The sequence below is a fragment of the Nicotiana attenuata genome, unplaced genomic scaffold (genome assembly GCF_001879085.1).
Source record: "Nicotiana attenuata strain UT unplaced genomic scaffold, NIATTr2, whole genome shotgun sequence".
In the NCBI taxonomy this organism is placed as follows: domain Eukaryota; kingdom Viridiplantae; phylum Streptophyta; class Magnoliopsida; order Solanales; family Solanaceae; genus Nicotiana; species Nicotiana attenuata.
Window position 1 is genome coordinate 7,516 of NW_017671700.1, and position 25,631 is coordinate 33,146.

At 36.2% G+C, this 25,631-nt stretch overlaps 1 protein-coding gene across 6 annotated transcripts; it reads left to right on the plus strand.

Annotated features, from left to right (window-relative positions):
• Positions 1 to 14,658: 14,658 nt before the first annotated feature.
• LOC109209753 (interactor of constitutive active ROPs 3-like) lies at positions 14,659 to 20,571 on the plus strand. Of its 6 annotated transcripts, none has more exons than XM_019373080.1 (4): positions 14,659 to 14,838; positions 16,534 to 16,637; positions 17,309 to 17,600; positions 18,802 to 20,571. In XM_019373080.1, exons 2-4 carry the CDS (start codon positions 16,618 to 16,620, stop codon positions 20,374 to 20,376), a joined length of 1,887 nt encoding a protein of 628 aa, XP_019228625.1. In that variant the 5' UTR covers positions 14,659 to 14,838; positions 16,534 to 16,617; the 3' UTR covers positions 20,377 to 20,571. The 6 variants fall into 6 exon arrangements, with proteins under 6 accessions (XP_019228625.1, XP_019228620.1, XP_019228622.1 ...); XM_019373075.1 differs by having other exon boundaries at positions 14,660 to 14,838; positions 18,799 to 20,571; XM_019373077.1 differs by lacking the exon at positions 14,659 to 14,838 and adding an exon at positions 14,902 to 15,030 and having other exon boundaries at positions 18,799 to 20,571.
• The last annotated feature ends 5,060 nt before the right edge of the window (positions 20,572 to 25,631 follow it).

A 25,631-nucleotide genomic window follows, 5' to 3' on the forward strand; every position in this document is an offset into this window, starting at 1 on the left:
AGGTAAGTGGCTTGCCTAACCTTGTGTGGGGGACTTCGTCCCTTAGGATGTGATAATTGGTAATTGAATGCCTTGTACGTGAGGTGACGAGCGCGTACTTGAGCAAATTGTTGAAACCCGGATTTTTACTTAAATACTTGATTTGGATTCTCTTTCATATTTGCCTTACTTTACTTGCTTTTATAGCCTGTGTTAGCGTCGAAGAGCATGTTTAATTGATCCAAGCTGCCTATTTGTTTAAATTGTCTTAACTGTGATTACGTGGAGCATGTTAGGCCAGTATTATTTGATGCCTTGTATTGTTGTACTTAAATTTCTGAATAGTTCGTTGATGTTGGTTGCGCATTTATATTGGGACTACGGATGCGGATACCGGGAGTTCCCCCTTGATTGTTTACTTTGGGACTACGGGTTTGATTCCCGGGAGATCCCCTGTACGTTTTATTTGGGACTACGGGACGGTATCCCGGGAGTTTCCCCTGTACTTTTATTTTGGGACTACGGGACGGTATCCCGGGAGTTTCCCCTGTACTTTTATTTTGGGACTACGGGACGGTATCCCGGGAGATTCCCCTGCACTTTTATTTTGGGACTACAGGACGGTATCCCGGGAGATCCCCCTGCACACTGATGATTGGATTACGGGACGGTATCCCGGGATATCTTTTGATATCGATATGAGATTTGGACTACGGGACGGTATCCCGGAAGTTCCATTGGACAGTTGAAAAAGGGCTACAGGATGGTATCCTGGGAGACCCCCGTCGGTATTCTTGTAATTTTGCTGTATTTACTCTGTGTTTCTGTTTTGTCTTGCAGTTCTATATTTCATTGATCTGTCTTATCACATCGCTGTGTTCATTAGTTTTCTTCAGACTTCGATACTGTTAATATATTGCTATTTTATTGTTTCTGTCTCAGTAGGGCCCTGACCTTTTCCTCGTCACTACCCAACCGAGGTTAGGCTTGACACTTACTGAGTACCGATGTGGTGTACTCACGCCTCTTCTGCGCATGTTTTTCATGTGCAGATCCAGGTGCTTCTGAGCAGGCGTACCGCCAGTAGCTGTTAGGGAGCGTATTGGGGACTTGAGGTATACATCCGCTACGTCCGCAGATCCGCAAAGTCTCCTTCTCATTTTATCCATAGTTGTTAGATGTTATTTCGATCCCTCTTTGTATTAGACTATTCTGGTGACTAGAGCGGTGTAAGATTTCTTATAGCCTGTGTTGCCTGTGGGTTTCCGGGTCTTGGAGGTAATTTCAGTATTTTGTATTAAAGTGTATGTGCCAGGCGGCAACTGTATACATTACTCATGTTATTTAGCTTTCGAATATAAATTTCGCAAATGTTGTTACTTCCGCAATGTGTTAGGCTTACCTGGTCGTGAAGACTAGGTGCCGTCATGATGTGTTCACAGTTGGTGAACTAGGGTTGTGACATCATTAAATGAAGAAAATTAAAATCTTGAAAATCCTTTGCTAACTGTTAAAAGGTGTTTACCTGTTTTACAGCTTTGTGAATTAGAATATGTTATATGAATCCATGATTTCCCCACACATTTAATACATTATTATTGGACCGCTAGTGAGTGTCCAGGTTGACCATCTCGTCTCTACCTCTTCGAGGTTAGGCGGAATACTCACTGAGTGCACGTTGATTACGTACTCATACTACACTTCTGTGCATTTTTGTTGCACAAGTATATGTTACTTCAGGTAGCAGCACGGATGATTTGGGGACTTGGTGAGCCGCATTGTTCGAGACGACCCGCAGCTAGAGTAGTCCCCTTCCAGTACTTTATTTATTGATTCTCTGTCCACTGTATTTCGGACAGACATTTGTATTTTATTTTCCTTATCAGTAGTTGCTCATGTACTTGTGACACCGGGTTCTGGGATGGTTTTCTTTGAAGATGTGTATTAATAGTTAATTTCTTCATTTGAATTGAAACAGAGATTGTTTTATACATGAAAAATGGAAGTAAAACTCCTAGGTTTTCAAAGTTATAAAAAGAGAATTTAATTGGTGATTTAGTTGGCTTGCCTGACAGCGGTGTCCGGCGCCATCACGACCCGTAGCGGATTTGGGCCGTGACACTCACACACAGGCCCTCGGCCTTACTCAGTCAAAAATCACATAAGCCCCTCGTGCAACAGTAAAACATGCTGCTCAACCCAAAAATAGTATAGGAAATATCATTTCAAGTATTAAAGCAAAATAAACTTGGCTGAGTTTTGAAAACAGTGGAAAATACATGACTGAGTTCAAGTATAAAATCAAACAGTGAGGAAATATCAACAACCATCCTCGAAGGGGTTCAAATAATTGGCACGAAGCCCAAATATGGCAATCAACCCAAATTATGATGATAACAAATAAGTTTCAGTCAAATATGCGGTAAAATCATCAATCGGGACACACCAAATCACGATCCCCAACAGTAAAAGACCCCACGCTCATCATCCAGCGCGTGTCTCGCCTCAATACAGCACTACGATGTGCAATCCGGGGTTTCAAACCCTCAGGATATCATTTACAATCATTACTCACCTCGAACCGGTGAAATCTCTAGCTCGCGACGCCTTTGCCCCTCAAATCGGCCTCCACGCGCGTCGAATCTAACCACAATTAGAGCGAATACATCACAATATGCTAAGGGAACAAAGCCCAAGCGAAAACAATCGAAAAATATCAAAAATCCCGAAATTAGCAAAACCCGAGCCCCGGGCCCACTTCTCGAAATTCAGAAATTTTTACATCATTAGATTCCTTATCTTCTCACGAGTTCATACATATCAAAAGTTCTCAAATCCGACCTCAAATGGTCCTTCAAATCCCAATTCAAAAGTCCAATTTCTCAAGCCCTAGTTCTTCAATTTTAGGCTTAGTTTCCATGAATTTCTAGGTGGATTTCACAATATAATCGAGTTTTAAGACCAAAATTCATTACCTTAACGAAGTCTCTTGATTTCCCTCTTCAGAATCGCTCCAAAAACTCCAAGGTCAAAGGCAACAATGGTGGAATAACCCAAAATCGCGCAATGAAATAACATATAAGGTCTGCCCAGGCCTTTCCGCATCTGCGGTCCAAGTTTTGCTTCTGCGATACCGCATATGCGGTCCAACCATCCGCTTTTGTGGAAATTCATTAAAGTCCAAAACCGCTTCTGCGGTCCAGTAGCCGCATCTGCGGCTCCGCAGGTGCGGGCCCCCTACCGCATCTGCGGTTCCAAATCTTCCTCTCCCAAAATCGCATCTGCGGTTATCCTCTTGTATGTGCGACACCGCACCTGCGGTCCCCACACCGCAGGTGCGAAATCACCAGAAGCAGCATATTTTTCTGAAATCTCCCAAGTTCAAAATCTTCCCCTTAACCATCCAAAATCACACCGAGGCCCCCGGGACCTCAACCAAAAGCATCAACACATCCTATAACCTCATTCAAACTTGTTCCAATCATCAAAACACCTCAAACAACACCAAAACCATCAATTCACATCGAATTCAAGCCTAAGTTTTCCAAAAAAACTTCCGAAACACGCATTTGATCAAAAACTCATCCAAACCACGTCCAAATGACCTGAAATTTTGCACACACATCCCAAATCACATAACGAAGCTACAGCAACTCTCGGAATTCCATTCCGACCCTCGGATCAAAATCTCACCCATCAACCGGAATTCGCCAAAGTACTAACTTCGCCAATTCAAGCCTAATTCTACACCGGACCTCCAAAACCACTTCCGATCACACTCCTAAGTCATAAATCACCCTACGAAGCTAACCAAATCATAAAAATTCCGATCCGAGCTCATATACAAATAAGTCAACTCTTGGTCAAACCTTTCAAATTCAAAGCTTTCAACTGAGACTGTTCTTTCAAATTCATTCCAAATTTTTTCCTGAAAACCAAAACCAACGATTTACATTAGTCATAATACATTACACGGGGCAAATCATGCCTGGGAACTGGTGATCAACGTGCAAAAGCTCAAAACGACCGGTAGGGTCGTTACAGTACCAAGAGTGTTTATATACTATCATTTCAAGCATCCAATCGATGTATTGACTGTTTTTGTGCTTCTGAATTAATCTGTCCTTCAACCTGTTGTTTTTTAAGTATGTTTGCAATAGTTTATATTGATATGTATGCATCATGTTGTATTGATATGTATTCAACTTATTGTATCAGTCAGTATTCAACTTACTGTATTGCTCTCTATCAAACTTATTGCATTCATAACAAGTCGAGAGGTTGCATTTATATTATAATTTTACCATATTGTATTGATCTATATTTCAACATGATATATTTATCTATATTCATTAAGTTGTATCTATATGTATTCACCAGTAGTATGTTCACTATATTTTCAGTCAGGTGTATTTTAGACCTTTCATATTTTATATAGTATTGCATTAATATGTATTCAGCTGTATTTTGAATACGTCTTATGTATATAACTGATTTTATTCATCTGTATTCATTTATATGCATATGTATTCAAGTCTATTTAGACCTTTGTACAATACATATTTAGACATCAATACGTGTATAACAGATTGTATTAATATGTATTCAGGTGTATTTGAATACATATATTTAATATTCAGAAATCATATTCAATCTCTGATTTCCTATGATACAATCATATCTTATGTATATAACTGAGTGTAATCATATGTATTCAATGATTGTATTTCAACATGATATATTTATCTATATTCATTAAGTTGTATCTGTATGTATTCACCAGAGTATGTTCACATATTTTCAGCAGGTGTATTTTAACCTTCATATTTATATAATGTATTGCATTAATATGTATTCAGCTGTATTTTGAATACGTCTTATGTATATAACTGATTTTATTCATCTGTATTTATTTATATACATATGTATTCAAGTATATTTAGACCTTTGTACAATACATATTTAGACATCTATACGTGTATAACAGATTGTATTAATATGTATTCAGGTGTATTTGAATACATGTATTTAATATTCAGAAATCATATTCAATCTCTGATTTCCTATGATGCAATCATATCCTATGTATATAACTTAGTGTAATCATATGTATTCAATGATTGTATTCATCTATATTCAGATATAATGAAGATATAATAGTCGTATTTTAATTACTAATTCAGATTTAATACACCAACTAAGTATATCCAAAATATATTCGAAATGAAACTGGTTCCAATAACAAATCGTTTTGCATTAATACAAGTCAGAATGTGAAATAACTTCTACGTGGAGCATTTCTACAAATACGCTTATTATGTCCTTCCTGCCCACATATGCTACACGAATGTTGATTTTTCTTCTGCAGTGTGACGACCCAAAGGGGTCATCACCTGTTTTAAATGAATTCTGTGCTTCCGAGGCCTTGAAAACCTCATTTAAAATCACCTCGGTTTGCGTGCGCAGTCCGAGCGCGTAGCCAGAAAGTTTAAATGTGAAATTGTGTGAAAAATGCTAAATTTTGGTATTAAAATAAATGAATTTGACCTCGGTCAACATTTTGGGTAAACGGACCTGGACCCGTGATTTGACGGTCCCGGNATTCCATCGTCCAAACATTTTCCTAACTTCTTCGAGGAGGTCGTATATTGGCAATTCCCTTGCTGACACAAGTGCGGCATTGATTGACTCAGCAATATTTGAGGTCATTGTCCATCCCCTGTTGACAGGTGCATACAACCTAGCCCACTTTTCTTATCCAGCTAACTCCAAGTATTCCTTCACCCTAATATCTGCCTTCTCCACCTTCTCCATTAGACTGTCAAACTCAGCCTGTGTGTATGATTTTGCCATCGAGAAGTATATCTCGCTCAACTTCGAATGACTCTTTTTGAATTTCTTATATACGTTGTTCCAAAGATGCCATATACAAGCAAAATGTGGTACAGTTGGATACACTCTTGATACAGACTTGATGATACTTTCGTTCCTATCTGAAACGATGCACATGCTTTCCCTCTCACCATATGCTTCCTTGAATTGCTCAAAGAACCACGTCCAAGCAGCATCGTTCTCTGAATCAATAACACCATATGCTAGTGGAAGTATATGACCTGTAAATAAAATTGCATACATATTATAAATATGTATTTCAATATTTAATATGCAGTAATATTATAATATTTTATTATAATCAGCATACTCACCTGCTCCATCCAAAGTGCTGGCCGAGACAAAAGTCCCAGTGTAATACGATTTTAAGTGGCTTGCATCCACAACCACAATGGGTCTACATTGATCGAACCCCTTTATAAAGGCATACAAGGATATATACACATACTTGAACTCATTTTGTGGGGATTTTACCATTCTAATGTGCGAACCAGGATATGTCATATCTATTATATACAAGTATCCTGGTAATTTATTGTATGAATCAGCCGGTTAACCCTTCAGAAAATTCAATGCCTTTTCTTTAGCCCGCCATGCCAACATGTAACTAACATCCACACCTAAATCTGTTTTCACATCATCAATTATATCCTTTGGGGTGTATTTCCTCTTATGATTTGTAAGCTTGGGCCTAATCATACCACCTATAAGGCTGCTACTTGCCTGACGTTGCTCATACACCTTATCCTTCAACGGACATGTATGCTTAGCATTAAACTCTCTCACTTTGAATAATTGTGATTTGTTAATGCTGGAAGCCTTAAACCTTCATTCACAATCTTCTGACATACATAATAATACATAGCTGCAAAGAATTTATCATTACACATATGACCAGTATAAATGCTTACAAAAAATACACTCATATACATTTGAATATATTATTCCATCTATATATATATAGAGTAGTATACAACACAAATATATACATTGTTATACATTTAAACATGTCTGAATACACCTATACTTATAAGCATACATTTTAATACAACTAATACATTTAATAAAAAACAGTCAGAGCCACTTTAATCCACAAGAATACATGTATTACTAATACATAAAAAATAAAAAAGGAACAGCAGTGATGGTCAAGTAACCTTTCACAAATATAGCTAAATACATACATACAATTTGAAACTACATTCAATTCTTCTGTACTAGCGTAATGCTCCACAACAATACATGTATTATTAATACATAATAAATAAAAAACTCACAATAGTGAAGGTCAAGTAAAAATTCACAAATACACCTAAATACACCTACATACGCTTTACAACTCCTACCAGAAATACAATATACAAAAAAAATAATGAATACTTAAGAACACTCAAACCTGATTGCATTAGACCTATCAACCCGGAATTGAAACCTTTCTGATATAGCGTAATGCTCCATCACCTCTTTCAATGTAGCTTTATCCTTATATACTTGTCCAGCCATAACCTCCCTTTGATTTGTTTTTGAAATTATCAAATCCTTGTCCAGTTCGAACATCCCAATTGGTTCGCCTGAATTGAAAACATCAAGGGCAAGGGTATCATCTGTATCGAAATTATACCTTTGAACTGCTTCGTCCATTTGGACAATGTCGCCTTGAATTAAACTACCTCCGGCTACAACTTCTTTATCAATTGTTGTTATGCACAAAGGATACATCTCGAATTCTCTATTCTCTTTTTTCAACTCTACATATACCCTAAAACCCATATCATTGTGTATTTCCATTGGCGTGCAATTTCTTTCTACTTTGTATCAAATTTTAATGGTCTTTGAGCTCAAATCTATGTCCAGTTGCTTAGAAATTGACGCAACCACATCATTATACGACGCATATTCCTTTATCAGTTTTCCCTCAATCGAAAAATCGACGTGGTTACTCTCACTGTTCCACTTTCCAGAATGACGCAATAACACTGTTAAACTTGCCATATGCAAAATCGAATTTGAACGTATTTCTGTATATAATTGTATCAATCTCGAGTTTTCTTGGTTGAAATTTGTTTTGTACGAACTGTAACAAAGGAACTGAAAAGAAAGAAGGGAGAATTGAGAATCCACGATTTGCTCTGTTTTTTGATACTTTCGGATAGAAAATCTGTAATGAAGGGAGAAATACAAATTATGGGTGATATAATTGTGTTAGTTGAGTTATATTAGGAGACTAATTTCCTTTCCGTTTTAAATCAGTTGAAAGGTCCCTTTTTAAGGAATATACGTTACTGTATTCAATGATACAGCTCTTGAATACAGTTGAATACAACAACTGATTAGCTGGACTTCCATGATTCACGCCTATTTTTTCTATTGTATTCACGAATACAGTAGTCTAAATACATCAAATACATCTTATAAAAACGTAAAACGTATCTACAGGCCGTAATATAGCAAATGGTATCTATAGATAGCTAATTACCACTAAAAGATGGTGCTTTATGAAAATTTCCCTTTAGTTTATTACCATATGTTGTGTCATTATAAAATGGGCCATGGAATTTATTTGAAAAGGGGTTGATGATGAAATGGGTCATGATGGTGTTAAATGTGGCTTACAGCAAATTGGGCCGAACAAGGTCGATCTGCCAGGCCCAAAGCTGATAATTAGCACACCGCCCATTTATATATAGTTATGTCATGTAATTAAGGAAATAACTACTAAATATTCGTAGAATGCTTTAGGTGTGCTTTAATCTACTATCATGATTGAGTACACGTTCGCGTGACATGATTATGATCCCAAAAATAAATTGAAGCACGCGTTCGCGCCACTTTAGCCGAAACAATCTTAATAATTAATAAAGCGTGATTAATTGTGTACACGTACGCGTGACATGATTTTAATGCCCCAAATAAAACGGATTTACCCACATGGCCACATGTGATCCGTTTCGAAGATAAATCCATAACGCCACAATTAAAAGCAGTAAAAGGTAAAATGTACGTAGGTTCTAAAATGCGTAATTAGATAATTAATTAAGCCTGGTATGATTAAAGTGAACGTGGTAAAACCACAAAATCCGGAAATGCCTAATACTTTCTCCTAGGTTAGCATAATTCCTTACCCGGTCTTCTGGTTTTTGCGGACTTTAAAACAGAGTCAAATTTCCTCGATTTGGAATTTTAAAATAAATCCGTGACTTGGGACACCATAAAATCATTTCAAGTGGCGACTCTCATTAAGTAAATAATCTCATTTCGAATAATGTCACTTTAATTGGAAAAACTCCCTATTTTTTCGGAAAAAAGAGGTGTGACAGTATGTGTTCCTGCTGTAGTTGAGTTCTGTGCAAACTTCCAATTTGATGGAAAGGTAGTCAAAAAAAATATAAGGGGGAAATGGAGTTTGATGTTGAGGAGTTGAGGATGCTTTTGAATACTTCTTCTTTGGGATTTGACAATTACTTGAAGAAAAAGTGGCTAGCCATAGACAATGATGTTGACACTGGAATTGTGGTCACAAGAAAGTTCTCCCATGTAACGACCCAACCGGCCGTTTTGAGTATTATAGCCCCGTTTTGTTATTATGTGACTTTCCGGGGGTGTTTCGGAATGAATTGGGACACTTAGTCCCAAGGTTAGAAGCTTGAGTTGAAAGAGTTGATCGAATACTGACTTATGTGTAACTGACTCCGGAACAGAGTTTTGATGGTTTGATAGCTCCATATAGTATTTTTGAACTTAGGAGTATGTCCGGATATTTATCTTGAGGTCTGTAGATGATTTTGGATTGAATTGGCGAAAGTTGGGAAAGTTGAAGTTTAGAGAGTTGAGAAGTTTGACCGAGAGTTGACTTTGTGGTTACCGGGATCGAATTTTGGTTCTGTAAGTTGGAATAGGCCTGATGTGTCACTTATGGCTTGTATGTAAAATTTGAGGTCAATCAGAGTTGGTTTGATAGGAAACGACATCGATTGTAGAAGTTGAAAATTTATTAGTTTCAATAGGCTTGAATTGAGGTGCGATTCATGTTTTTGATGTTGTTTGACGTGATTTGAGGTTTCGACTAAGTTAGTATCGTGTTTTAGGACTTGTTAGTATGTTTAGATGGGGTCACGGGGGGCCTCGGGTGAGATTCGGATTGAAAACGGATTGGAACTCGGACTTGGAGACTTGTTGTTGCTGCTGAAGTCTGGTGTCATCGCACCTGCAAAGAGAGTGGCCGCAGGTGCGGTCACGCTGGTGCGATGGGGTCGTCACATGTGCGAGATATGTGGAGATGGCCTGGAAGCGCAGATGCAGAATTGGACAAGATGGCATGGGGGCCTAGAAGCGGACTTGGTCCGCAGGTGCGTGTGCGCAGAAGCGCTTGTGGTCCGCAGAAGCGGAAGCACAAGTGCGCTATTTGGACCGCAGAAGCGGAGACTGTTGGCTTGAGTTAAAGCCACAACTGCGATGGATTTTTCGCAGGTGCGGAGCGCAGAAGTGGATATTGGTCCGCAAAAGCGAAAATCGCTAGGCATAAATAGAAGTTCAAGGGCTTTTCATGCATTCTTCATCTTTTGACCTAGAGAGCTCTGTTAGTGGCGATCTTTTGAGGGATTTTCCAGGAAATCATCAGGGTAAGTAATTCTAACTCGGATTTGGCTATTATACATGAATCCATCGTTATTTTTGTCATTTAATTAGTGATTTGAGTAGAAAAAATTGGAGGAAAATGGTGAAACTTCTTAGACCGAATTTTGGGAATTTGAAAGGCGATTTGAGGTCGGATTTTAATAATTTTATTATGGTTGGACTCACCATTGAATGGGTGTTCGGTTTTTGTAATTGACTTTAGCTGGAGATCTTAGCTTTGTTATTTGGAACCAATTCCTATAGCTTTTATTGATAGTATTACGTTATTTTGGCTAGATTCGAGCCTTCCGGAGGTCGATTTGCGTGGGAAGGGCTTGCTGGCGAAGTGATTTGATTTGTTTTAGGTAAGTATCTTATTTAAACTCGGTTGAGGAACTATTTGCCTGAATATATGTGATAGCTACGTGCTATTGGGTGCGCATATTCGTGGGGATGAACCGATGAGTGGGGGCACCGGGATTATTTATTCATGTTAGGGTTATGTTCGGGCTCTTATAAGCCTAGAATTTGACTGTTAAACCTTAAGCTATGATGCTTCACACATTTGTGACATTGCTATGAACTATTTGAGCCGTGATTGAGGCTATGTAGAGGTTTAATCCCTGAATGAACTGACAAATATTACTCCCTCTGTTCTAGTTTATGTGAACCTATTTCCTTTTTGGTCTGTTCCAAGAAAAATGACCCCTTTCTAAATTTGGTAATAATTTAGCTTAAACTTACAATTCTACCCTTAATGAGAAGTTTTTATAACCACACAAATACTCTGGGCCTATTTTGACTTGTTTAGGACCACAAATTCCAAAAGTCTTTATTTTTTCTTAAACTTCGTGCCCAGTCAAATAGGTTCACATAAATTGGAACGGAGGGAGTATTCTTTACTGGAATTGCCGGTTTAAGCTATGATAGTACACTTGCATATGCCTACACTTTAGCATGTCGCTTATACCAGTCTGGGAGCATGACATTTGATATTCACTCATTTCATACATGTATACTTGTTTAACTTCTCCTGTATGATATGTTTGGACTAGAGGCCCATGACCACGCCGGGCGGATAGTGTTGTTGTGCCTGTGATCATACCGGCCGGATTGTGTTATCAGAACGTGAGTTATCCGTGCAGCACATGAGTTATCCGTGCGGATCCATATATTGACGTTATTGGCACGTGAGTTATCCGTGCAGCACGTGAGTTATCCGTGCAGGTTTTATTATTAGCACGGGAGTTGTTTGTGCGGCGTGTGGATACGGATCCATCCCCTAGGTTCAGCCTCTCATGTTTCTCTCTTGATGGTGTACACGCGGATATCAGAAATACTGATCAGTGGTTTGAACGGATATGATAAAGTGAGGGAATCTGGCCATTGTGTCGTGGGATTTTGCATTTCATCTTTAGTTGCAACTTCTTTATTATTTATCTTATTTAATGACATATCACCTCTATATGCCAGGATATTGTCTGAGCAGAGTATTTGAGAAAAGGTACACATACACACACGGGTGTCTTCATACTAAACTTGAGAATTTGATTTCAATATTGTTCTGTACCGATTTAATAGTTGAAACTACATAGGTGATAGCTAGTATCATTAATAATTTGTGCTTCTTTTACCTTGTCGTGTTTATTTATGATACTTATTAAGTACATTGGGTCGATTGAACTCATACTACACTCTGCACTTCGTGTGTAGATCTAGGTACTTCTGGACACGGCGGTTGCTAGGTTGGAGATTATTGAGGTAGCTGACTTGGCGTCTGTAGATCTTGACTCTCCTTCATTCCAGTTTATTAGTACAGTTTTATATTTCTAGACAATTATTTTTAGCAGTCAAACCATGTTGTTATTTAGATGCTCATATACTCAGTGACACCCGAATATTGGGAGATTTTGTATTGAGTCGCGGTATTTTCTTATCCGTTATTTATGAGATTTTCACTATAAAGCTTGTTTCATTATGTTTTAAATTTGAAAATACATGGTTATTCAGGGATGTCGGCTTGCCTAGTACCATGATAGGCGCCATCACAACATGTTGAGTTTTGGGTCGTGACATCCCAAAAGTTTGAACTTGATGCTCCCTAGAAGGCGTACAAGTTTGATATGACTCCCCTCCACAAGTTGCTGTTTCATTTTGTCAATTCCTGCATTCTTCAAAGGTCTGAGAGAAGGCATGGGGCTACCCTGTTGGACATGGTTGTAATGGAACTGCTTGACACTGGTAGACCGATCAATCTCCCTAGCCTGATGATTCAGTATATGGCAAGAGCTGCAGACACTTCCAAGCCTAAGCATGATATGCCTTATGGCTTCATGTTGACCAAGTTGTTTGACAAGCTCAACATTGCCTTGCCTGAGCTTAACTATGGTAATCACGATGATGTTTTGGATGTTGTTACCCTCAAGAAGTGTGGCGATGAGGAGATCAAGGCTAGGGGATCAACATGATCTGCTATTATACAATGGAGAAGCATGGCAGCAGAGCTTAGTAAGGGGTTGGATATGGCTGTTGAAGAGAATGCCAAGCTTCGTGAAGACAATGATGAGTTGAGAAAAGAAACCAGGCAGCTTAGGGAAGAGCTCATAAGAGATAGGGAAGCTCATGCCCAACAGATTGGCACTCTTGTGAAAGCATTGACCCTCTCTACCTCTCACCCATAAACTTGTTCCTTCCCAGTGTCCTTAGTTTCCTTTTGCTATCCAGTGATGCTTTAATTTTTTCTTTCTTTCTTTCTTCTGTTTTAGTCTGAGTAGCTTGCAGTATGTTTAGTTTATTTTGTTCTAATGGTTTAAGACAAGGACCTGGGCTTCTTTTGGCACTACTAAATTACTTCTCTTGTACTGTTTTAATTCTTCGTACAGTATTGGATCTTCAACCTAGTATGTTTGCTTTATAATTCTTGAGTTGGTGTTGTAGCATGTATGGCCTTGAATCTTACATTAATTGTGCTTCATCTTTCTAACATCTTTTTGTTTATTTTCGATGATGCCAAAAGGGGGAAAATAAGGCTGGGGGTGGTGAATAAGTCTGTCTTGCTGTGATTACCTGGTTCTAGTGTGGACTAAGTTTGTCATCATAAAAAGGGGGAATTTTTTGAGTATTGAGATTTTGTTGATTAACAATGTTTGTTTAGATGCAATGTTCGAAGAACCAGGTCCGAAGCTGCTTCCTGTTATAAGAACTAGCTTCTTAGGGCAACGGACCAGCTCCTCTGATCGATGATTGTACATCTGTGCAAAAAGTAACTTATCTCAAAGTTACCTAGTCCGAGTTTGGTGGAAGAAGGCTACCACATGTGATAATGGTTGTTGGCCAAGAAGATACGAATAATTCAGTGAGAGACAAGAGTCCCAAAACTTGTGGAGTTCTTGGAATAGTAGGAGTCCTATCAAACGAGAAGCTGACTATGCATAGGACTCCTAGAAGATCTCAAAGTTCAGGCGTTTAAATACCATCTATTTTGGACTTTTGAATTTATCCTTTTACACATCAACTGAAAAAATTACATTCTGTTCACTCTAGTCGAGTACCCGTATTGTATTCTTCTTGAGAATGTGTTTTAGGAAATCGAATTGTAATCAAGTGTCACAAATAATTACTGAGCTGGAGTGAGTGTTTGCTTTACAAGTTAGAGTAACTTGTAAATCAAATAGTCGTAGTAGGAGTATTGAAGAGCATTGAATTACAGTCTTGTAATTGATATATTTTGGCTCATTATTCTAGTGGAGTTGAAGTTGAAAATCCTACGTAATGGGTCGTGGTTTTTGCACCTTTTAAGCCGGGTGATTTTTCACGTATAAATTATTGTGTTTACTTTACTGCTTATTTTACTTCAAGTTTAAGAAACACGGTAAAAACCCAAGTTCTTTAGTAAATCATACGAGCACTCGAATTAACATTTACCTATTTTATTCTAATTACCAATAGATGGCCACAAGTTTTAAATTCAAAAACGAACGTACAAAAAAGTGGTTACACAAATGACAAAGATTTCTTACAATACTCTTGCAACTCGCCTGATAAAAATCTTAAGCAAAACACACAAGTGTCCAAAAAAAAGAAAGATACAAATTTGAAGAACAAACATCAAATAGTACGAGAATCTGTGCAGAAAAAAGGTCCCACATTCACACACTAACATTTCAATCTCTAAATCAAAATTTTATCCAAGATAACGTTTCCTCCCACCATAAACAGCTCTATTTTAATTTTCTCAGATCTTATTTTCAAAAGCTACCAATAAAACTGCTCTACACTCTCTTTGTAGTCCACATTACACAGCTAAAGAAGTGGCCAAAGTCAGAAAAATTAGTTACTTTTCAAGCAAAGCAGGTAGCCTTGAGAAATGTGTACTCTTATCACTACTTAATATAATCTCTTTGGGAAACTGACTACAAAAAAATGGCTTCTTTTTTCTTCTTTGTTTCTCTAATAAATGGTGGAAAATTCAGCTCAAATTCTACTGTGCTAAATTCTTGAAATTCTAACCCCCTTCTGATATATACTTCCTGTAACCTTTTCTTGGTAAGACCAAAACTCAATTCCACATTTTTCTCTTTATTTTCTATCTTTTTTCCTCTTTCTTTCATTTTTCTTTTTTGTTCTTCTGTAGATGGAGTGTACAATGTGATGATAGCAACTTTTTGAACTACTTTTTGGAATGTAGTATTATGGTTTATCTTACTTTTTCATTTACAAGATTCTACAGTGTTTGGTCTGTGTTTTGAGTTTGATGTCTCCTAAAGTTCTCAGCTTTACAGAATGCAGGTTTTTTGCTTAAAAGTAAAAAGGAAAAATCGAATCTTGAAGAGTTTTATGGACTCTCTTTACGTTGTCTTTTAAGCTTTTTTTGGAGTCATGTGTGTTTATTCCCTTTTTTTTGCTTCTACTTTAGTTGCATTTGGTTCTTTCTTGCAGGTATTAAAATTTTGAACCATTTTTCTTCTTTCTTTTTTGTTCTTCATTTTTATTTGAAGCTTTCATCTTTAGCTTATCTGGATCTGACCCTAGAGATTTTGCAAAGAAAACTCAGGTGGGGTTTTATGGGAAAGTATCTTCAGCAATTATTTGCTTATGTTTATATTTACCGAGTACATGACCGTTGATAGTAAAGTGTGGAGCTCGAGAATTAAGGTACAAAACTACTAGGTAGTCGAGAGTGCTCTTTCCCATACGAGTAATATTAGTGTTGGTCTTGTATTCTATTATCAGTAGATTTTACATCTTTCACTTACGTATCTTATTATCTTGTTTATGTAATTCTTGAGCCGAGTGACTATGGGAGACAACCTCTCTACTTTCTAAGTAAGGGTAAAGTGTGCATACATACTACTTCTCCGGACCCCATTGCGAGATTCTATTGGATTTGTTGGTAAAAAACCTACAACTCATGAAAGCATACTGTAGAGCCATTCATTCAGGCTAAAATGGAGGATTTCTTTCTAGGTGAAGATTGCCTGTAATTGAGGAGTCAAATTTTTACCCCATGGCCCACTTTTTTATAGTCTCATTAAACAAATACTCCTATTTTTTGAACAGTCTATGAAGGGTCAAAATCTTATGCAAGTTGTCCTATACTGATCACTATATGGTCCTTGTGAATGCAATTAAGATAGGTACCAAACTCACCTTATTTTGTTGTGCATTCAATGTGGCTAAATGAACTTAGACCCCCTTTTATTTTTCTCCTTTTTTTCTCTTTGTTCTGTTTTTCTCCTTGGCTTAATTGGTAAAGTTGTTAGGTAAAATTGATGCCATGTGTTCAGAGGTCACGAGTTTGAGTCGTGAAAACAGCCTCTTGCTTTACTGCAAGATAAGGCTGCGTACAATAGACTCTGATGGTCCGGCCCTTTCACGGACCCCGCCCATAGCGAGAGCTTAATGCACCGGGCTACCTTTTTTGTTTTAGAACCATATAATGGTCTTCTTGTGTGCATTTATTGTTTCCTCACATTGGATTCCCCATGTTTCATTCTACTATATTATTGGCCATTTGCTAGTATTATGATATTTATGTAATCTTTGCAGAGTTAGTGGGGCAGAGGGCATTGAAACAGGAAAATTTTTCTTAATACCAAGATTTTACTCTGTGGGCCAAAAGGTTGTTGAGATATGCAGACCCCAACAGCAAGGTAACTTCAGTCTCATTTATGAGTATTTAGTAAATTAAATGGACTAGTCATAGCTGGAATTCATGCAGTTGTTCTTGTAACGATAATGGACTGGGTCCCTAGTTCAGTTTGAGTTTAATGTTGAATTCTACTTATTGTACTGAAGTTGACATGTTAATTTTCTTAACTGTTTGTAGTTTATAGGAAAAAATGACAGCTAAATTCTTTGATAGTTTCTTCTGGAGTTTCTCTTAATGTGTGTCTTCTGTCAAAATGATGAAAGGGTGAGTGTGAGACCATAAATCTTGAATTTTATGACTGGAAAAGTTTGTGCTTTAAATGTGGTGTGCATTCATACCATTAAAGGATACAAAAGCTATTAACTTTATGCCATTTAATAAAGAATCAGAAAGATATTAAGATGTTTCCATTTGTGGTTTAGTGATATCTGATAGTAGTAGTAAATATGGTGCAGCACAAATTTGTATGTGAACATTGCATATTTGATATGATAAAATATCTATTTCAGCTTTATTTCCTTTTACTCAAGGTGTATGAAATATTTTATACTCAGTCTACTTTCTTCTCTGATCTTCTATCATATTTGCTATGATCTTCAGTTGTTTGGTGAATTGTTGTCTATTTTGAACTGAGTTCTGGCCTTTTCTTTTATATACAAAATTTGATAACAGAAACAGTTCCTCTGAAGTGCCACAAAAGAAATCGCCACGAGGCAATACCACGGAAGTGCCTCTAAAGATCTCTCCGCGAGCTGTGAGATCTCGAGAAGCTCCTCAAAAGATTTCACCTCGAGCGGCTTCTCAAGATGTGCCCCAAAAGATTTCTCCCAGAGTTGCACGCCGCTTGAAGACGGGTGCAGAGGATTCTGACTCTGCATCTTCTCCTCATGGTAATAGTAGGACACCAAAAGAGAGAAGGCCTAAAGTCACTGAGCAGAAGTCTCCCAAAAGTTTGGAGTCAGAGGTAAAATTCTACAAAAATGGCTTATCTTATTCTGAACCTTTTTTAGAATAGTATCTTGGATTTAAGAATAGAAATAACAGCAAGGAAAGGTGTTGTTTATATCTGGATGATTTTTTTAGAGTGATAAAAAGGGCAATTGAGAGAAGAAGAGGGGTTTAATAAGGAAAACTCTACTGTGGTAATTAAGTTTTTTATGTACCATAACTGCCCCTGCTCTTGTGAATGAAAACCTTTGATATTTGAAGTTTTCATAGTGCCAAAAGAACATCTGCTATTATGAATGGAAGATTTAGATTTGACATTACTGTGCAATTCCTAATTAACTCATTCTGCTAGTTAAACCAAACTTCCTTGAGCCGAGGGTGTATCGGAAACAGCCTCTCTACCTTCACAAGGTAGGGATAACGCCTGCATACGTACTACCCTTCCCTGACCCCACTTGTTGTTGTTGTTGTTGTTGTTGCTAGTTAAACCAAACAGGAAACAATCTGGTGCTTTCTTTTCCCGTTATTTTTGTTGTCTAGATGTGGTATTTTCTTTCTTGTCTGTGCCTTTTTCTTTCTTAACTGAAAAACCACGGTAAAAGTTCGAAGATGCATTTCCAAATTCCAGTTCAGTTTGAATTGCTAGCACATAATCATTGATCATGAACCTTGTGGTCCAGGTCCGTGTCCATTTGCTAGGAAGGAACTCTTTAATCATAAATTCATAATCTCAATTTTCATTCGTCTCAAGGTTACTGGTGCTTTTGTTATGCCCTTATTAGGCTTTTCTTCATGTTTAGAATTCCAATATCTTTAATACTTCAGGGTTGATTTAAACACGACCGATTCAGTGCAATAGCCTTGTTGTTAATTTCTTTCTCTCAGACTGATCCTCTACAGGAATCAAACTGAGCAAAACTTTTAGCATTTCATATTTGCTTTGTCATATTTCAAGATTCTTTAACCACGTAATACAAATATAATCGAATTTCTATTCTAGCTCTTGCTCACAAGTTCACGCTCGCATGTAGATATCCTTTAGTGGTGTTTAATCTTTTGTACTCTGCAACTTTTTCTTCATCTTGCTGTCCTCATTTGACTTTGATGGTTAATTTGTAAAATAAATGTTTGTTTCAATACGTTTTATCTATATTCTAAATCATTTTCTTTATTTTGTTTTTGTTTCTGTTGTTGGAATGGGGGTTATTTTAAAGAAGAAGTGTCCGAGCAGGGTATCTGAATTGGAGTCCCAAATCACTCAGCTAAAAAATGATCTTAAGGGAAAGATAAGTTCTTCAGAAGCATGCAAAAAGCAAGCTGAAGTAGAGGCCGGGGGGTCAAAGGATCACTGCACAATATTGTCCTCAGAATTGGATCAGTCCCCGAAACAGCTTTTGGAGCAACCTTCCTCTGAGAATCCGACACTGTGTTCAGAACTTGAGACAATCCAAAAACAGCACTCAGTTGACTCAGCTGCATTAGCTTCTGCCTTGATTGAGATCAAAGAACTAAAGGCTCAGCTTGAGACTGTTGCTGAATCCGAGGTTACCAAAACAAAGAACGCGGAAGCAGCACAAACTGAGATCCAAAGCTTGAAACAAAACCTGGAGGATACTCTTTCGCTTATGGAAGACATGAAGAAACAACTAAAGGATAGCAAAGATTCAGAAGCTCAAGCTCAAGCACTTGTTACTGAAACTCTGTTGCAACTGGAATCAGCAAAGAAGACTGTAGAGACCCTCAGGTCCGACGGTAATAAAGTTATGGAGGCATACAACACTATATCTTCTGAGTTGGATCAGTCGAGGGCACGTGCAAATTTGTTGGAAGACGTTGTTTGCAAACTCCAAACTGATGCTAGCAATGTTGGTGAAAGTGAAATTGTCGAAGTTGATGAAAGTAAGGAAACAATTGAGGCGGAACTGTCTTCTCTGAAATCGGAAGTTGAACGTCTGAGAGCTGATCTGGAAGCAGCTGAGATCAAATACAATGAAGAGAAAACTCGAAGCACACTTGAAATTAGAAGTGCTTATGAATTGGTGGAGCAAATCAAGGCAATGTCGAAGCAGAGGGAAGATGAGCTGCAGGGAGATTTACAAAAGTTCAAAACACAAATAGACGAGTTGAAGGCAAATTTAATGGATAAAGAAACTGAATTGCAGGGTATTTGCGAGGAGAATGAGAATCTTACCATGAAACTAGAGAACGCCAAATCTGGAAAAGGAGAAAATGAACTTGAAAAGGAGCTTCAAAGATCAAGACTTGATATTGAAAATCTGAAAGCAAATTTGATGGACAAGGAAACCGAACTTCAGAATATTTTAGAGGAAAATGAGATCCTGAAATTGGAAACTAACAAAAAGGAAAACAATAGAGGTAAAGTGAAGGATGAAGTTGCTGCTGAACTAGAGGGCGCAAAGACTGCAGAACGAGAAGCTCTTATGAAGCTCGGGTATATGAAAGAGGAAGTTGATAAGAGTAACCGACGAGTGGCTAGGGTAACTGAGCAGTTGGATGCAGCTCAAGCTTCCAATGCAGAAATGGAAGCCGAACTAAGGAAGCTAAAGGTTCAGTCTGACCAATGGAGAAAAGCTGCAGAAGTTGCGACTGCTATGTTATCAAATGGCAATAACGGGAAATTCATGGAAAGAACTGGATCAATGGATAGTCACTACAGTCCCGGCAAGATTAGCTCGCCTTACTTCGAGGACATGGATGAAGATTTAATGAAGAGGAAAAATCCAAACGTGCTTAAAAGGATCGGTGAGTTATGGAAGAAACCAACAAAATAGGAAAAGTATGTCTACTTAACCTCTTAGTTTATGTATTTGAAACAAAATCAAATGGAGTTCTAGTTATTGTAATCATATAGAAGCTCTGCTCAGTCTAGAACTGAGTCTAATGATTGTTCAATTCCATTGCTCTTTCATGTTTTAATGCGATGTATCTATACAGTTATTAATATGATTTCTGAATGTTCTTACTAATTATGAGCTACTGTGATTCATGCTGAAGAATCAGTTATTTTCTTGATCACTAAATTTTTGTTTTGGGAGGTCATGAGTTTGAGCCGTGGAAATAGTCTCTTGCAGAAATGCAGGGTAAGACTACGTAGATAGACCCTTGTGGTCCAGTCCTTCCTCGAACTCCGGGTATAGTGGGAGCTTAGTGCACCGGATTGTCCTTTTTTAATTTGACACAACAAATTGTTGAACTTAGGAAGGTACATCACTCCTTGCATTTTACTATACCACATTGAAATGATATTGGGATATATTATCTTCATATACAACTATGCCAAATTGCACTTTTGGTGCCCCAAAAAAATCATACAGATCATCTTCTAGTATACATCACGTGATTAATCTTTTAACAGGCTTGGATAATTCATATAGTGCTGTTGTAGCAAGTGTTTGTCCCCTTTTTTGGGTACCCACAGTAAAAGGGGCAGCCCGGCATGAAGCATCTCGAGTTCATGCAGGGTCCGTGAAAAGGCCACCCTCAAGGAGGTGTAATGTAGGCAACCTACTCTGATGCAAATACCAGCGGCTGATTCTAAGGCTCGAACCCATGATCTATAGGTCACATGGAGACAACTTTACCGTTGCTCCAAGGCTCCCCTTCTTTGAGTACCTATAGTGTTTGTCATTATTCAGAAGTGTCATTTAATCTTGTTTATTTGAAACTTCTCTACAAGATGGGGTATGGAATCCTTGAAAATATTTTCTTGTACATAGGTATTTAGGAAGTATTTAACTTATATACACTGATAGTGTAATTCTTTTTTTATACTATTACTATATTTAAAACTGTTGTAGCAAGTAAACTATTTTAGGCTGAGTTTGTATAATCTTGTATCTAGTTTCCTTGTCATGCAGGTGCATTGAGCAAAGTAAAAAAATGAAGCTTGGATCTCGATAATGTTTAGTGTTTTGAGCTATGAAGTAATCACATATGATATCAAACTACTAAATCATACTATTTGTTAAGTTGCAGAAACACGTTGAAATGAACAAAGGGCGAGAATGCATCTTAAAGTGTACGACAAAATTTATAATAAGATTGTTCACTTCAATATCAATTCTCAAAAATAAAAAATGGTATATGATAATGTTTTACTAACGATTTTGATTTTTGAGTTATTAGTTGATAAAAACGTTTACATGTTAGTTGAAGCAAGTGATATGGAGTAAAGATATCAGACACCTGTGAAGTAAAATGATACAAGCTATTTTTCCTCACTGGTTAGTATCTTATTTGAGAAAATATATTTAACAATTTAACACAATCAAAATAAAGAAATATTAATGGTAACAGGTAAAACATTTTAATACCATACTAAACCCTTCTTTGATATCTGGGCTGACAAAAAATAGTTTGGGCTTGGAGAGCAATGGGTTACAGAACAACCCATCCCATAAATTAGAAGGGAAAGTTACACAAATGTCCAAATAAGTTTCAATTTACTAACCTCTAGCCATTAGTTATAGACTTATCAAAACTAGCCAAGCTCATATAAAAGTTGAAAAACCAAATAAATAAGGTTCTTTCTCTCAAAGAATCACATGCAAAAATCTCCTTCCATATTTTTAAGCGTGATTAGCAACATTAGATGCAAGACAGAAAGGAAATTTCATGGATGAGGTAGCAAATAAGGTGATGAAATACAAAAAAATAATACAATATTTCAAAAATCTAAGCAAAAAAGGAACTTTTTCAATGGGTATAGCTGAAATTCATTGAAAACATATAGATAAGTCAATATACAAAATTTGAGGAAGATTGGAGGTGATTTGGACTGATTTTGTATCACAATTCGTAATTAAATCGAGTTCAAAAAATTCTTCTGTGACACATGTATCAAACATGTATCACGCTTGTATCTCACACACAGGTATACATGGATATACATGTGATACATAATTGATACAAATATGATACATATGTGATACACAGTGTGATACACATATCATTTTTTTTCATGTTCAGTTTTTACTTCGAATTTTCAATTCAACCACCTCAAAACTTCACCAAATTATCCCAAAACTGAGATTCAAGCTCCTTAAGATGTACCCAATCTATTCTAATAACACCCACTCACAAGAAAGCAACATTTTGACATTTTTTTGTTACAAATAGCTAATTGGCTAATATTAGTAATATTTTATGAATTGGCCAATTTTTATAATGATCTACTTATAAATGGACATAGCTAGTAGTTTCCCTTTAAAACTCATCAAGACGGATTTGGGAGAATGACACAAATAGGATCATTTGATGCCATTGGTTAAATTTTAAACCCGGTAAGAAAAGTCTCGGGAAAATAGTCCCCTAGTCAGAATTTTGAAGTATGATGGTCAGAAATTCTTGAGCAGGTCTATCGCGATCCATCATAATTATGGTGGTTGCCATAATATTACAAGTTATTGTGATCGTCAAAAAATTGCGGCGGTTGCTATATTTTGTGCAATTGGCCGCAAAATTCTGGCCAATCACTAGAATTTTTCACACTGTGATTGAAAATTCCGGTGATCGTCGGATTCCTGATACTTCAAAATTCCGCCAAGTATGCATTAAAATTTTGACGCAAGATATTTTCCTAAATTTTTTTCTAAATGGGGTCAAACTATAGATATAGAGGAGTCGGAGAAATGTATATTTTTAGCTAATTTTAAAAATAATGATCGATAAAATATATATTTTTTGTATCTATATCTATCTATATCTATATCTATATCTATCTATATCTATCTATCTATATCTATCTATCTATATCTATATTATATATATCTATACTCTATATACTATATTAAAAGCACGAAGGCCCTTAGCGAAATGTTGTTTGTCTTTTTTACCCTTTAAAAATAGTTTTTATATTAAGACAAAGTTGTAATTATTCTCCTAATATGTACGATTGTAAAATCAAATAAAAATTTTCTATAAATAAACAACTTTGACATCTCTAGATCCTTTTTTCCATTAAAAACGTACTCCTAAATTTAAGGGAAAAAACAGATGTGAATTAAATTATAATTCCTTCAAAATACACGAGAAAGAAACTGTATCTACTTTTGCCTTTGAAATATGTCCGTTTCTAACAACCAAGCGGTAGCCATTGGCCTCTAACAATTTTTTTTTATTAATTTGATTTCTTTGAAATATTTNAAAAAAGTGTCCTAAATGTAAATAAAAAAGAAAATTATCTTTTTAAAAAGGAACATAGTTTTCTTTAGAGTATTTAGCAATTCCAAATTTATATAAAAAAGAAATGTAAATAAATTATGAAATACACTTTGATTTACACGGTTAAGAAAAATAGAATATTCGCAAATTATAAATAATAAAAGGTAAAATGATACCCTAAAATTCCTACCATAAATAAATGAGAAAAATAGTTTTCAAGAAGGAATCAAATTGCCTTTAATTTCTAAAATCTAGGTTAAATAAAGGAGAAAAGAATCTTTTCAAGAAGGAATCAATTATTTGCAATTCCAAATTTTCGGCAACTTTGCTACTTATCAAACAAAAACTTATGAATTGTTTATTTACCTTTTTAATTACTCCTAACATTTTGATTTTTAAGAATGTTATGTTTTTATATTGAACACATAATTTAAATTTTTTTTTTTGGGAAAGTGCCAAATTCATATAATTCAATGTAAGAAACGAACCATCCTTGCTTCTTTATAAAATTATAGTTAATGTGTCTTTGTCTCCAAAAGCAAAAATATTATAACACAAACAACTATTTATGGATGAACATATCTTTTTGTAATGATGATAGATCATATTACCCTTCCATGATGTACTATTTCTTCAAAATATAATACATACAAAATTATAAATTATTTAATAATGATATAGATAAAACTATAGTATATTCATGGTTCCTTGTATAATTGTGATATCCTCTTTGTTGTTCATTTTTTATAGAATAATACAAGCATGTTACATTCAGCTTAATCTTTTAAGTTGTTTCCTATAAAGAAGTTTAGAGGTTATAGACTTACTTACATACTGTTGTGAGTTATGCTAATACAAATTAACATATTGTGCTTATTATAAGCTTTTAAACTAAATACAAAACCCATATATCGAAATCAATAAGATATCAGGACTTTGTTAGGTGACGTTTCTTTTCTTATAGAATTAGTTAAACTAATTAACATTCATAATTTTAGGAAGTTAACTATTGCCTTTAGTTAAATTCTATATCAAGATATTTTTAATAGTATTTATGTGATTTTTATAAATATTTTGATCGTAATATGGGTACACGCACAACGCGCGTACCTTAAGACTAGTTATTATAAAAACACGAATGTTCCGCACTAAATGTTGAACGACTAAAATAACCTTAAAATATTAATCGACTTTTATACCCTTAACTATTTATGTTATTTTTTACAAGAACTCACAACGAAAGGATAAAACTAAAATAACACACGTTAGGATAAAGAATTGTACTAGAATATCATGGAAAAAAGAAGGCTATAGACAAGGCATCCAAATTAATTTCGAAACCAAATCAAAAACTATATCTGGGAGAAAAATCTCACTTGGACTAGAACACTGTGAACCAATCTCACCTGGACTAGAGCACCGTGAACCATTTATTTCCTTTATAACAAGGTCGCGATTTATTTAACGAGCAGTACCTTTTTGTTGGAATATCACTGTTTCTACAAGTTAAATAAATTATTTTTTCCATGACGTGAATTCTCTCATAATTAATTTTCTGTTTATTTAATACGGGAAGGGAAGCAGTCGCCCATAGTATCATTCAAGCCTTACAAAATATAATTAACGCTCAGCGACTATGTTGAACGTTGCTTGCGCTATCTAACTCTAGAAAGCTGCTTGTGCAATGAAGTAGCAATGATGTCCAACAATTCTTAATTAAGGAAAGAATGTTCAATTCGTGCTTGGATAATGGTTTTGTTTCGATTTTCATTCATGACAACTTTCTAAGTTGAGTTTACTCTTCATATATAAGAGGTATGAACATGTTGATAGAACTCTGATAATGTAGTTTTGTATTTAAATT

Bases quoted from the DNA above. Each gene is read 5' to 3' on its own strand.
- LOC109209753 (XM_019373075.1), top strand. From the start codon at position 16,618: ATGCAGACCCCAACAGCAAG. The intron at 16,638-17,308 runs GTAACTTCAGTC...ATTTGATAACAG, and splicing joins ATGCAGACCCCAACAGCAAG to AAACAGTTCCTCTGAAGTGC. The intron at 17,601-18,798 runs GTAAAATTCTAC...GTTATTTTAAAG, and splicing joins CCAAAAGTTTGGAGTCAGAG to AAGAAGTGTCCGAGCAGGGT.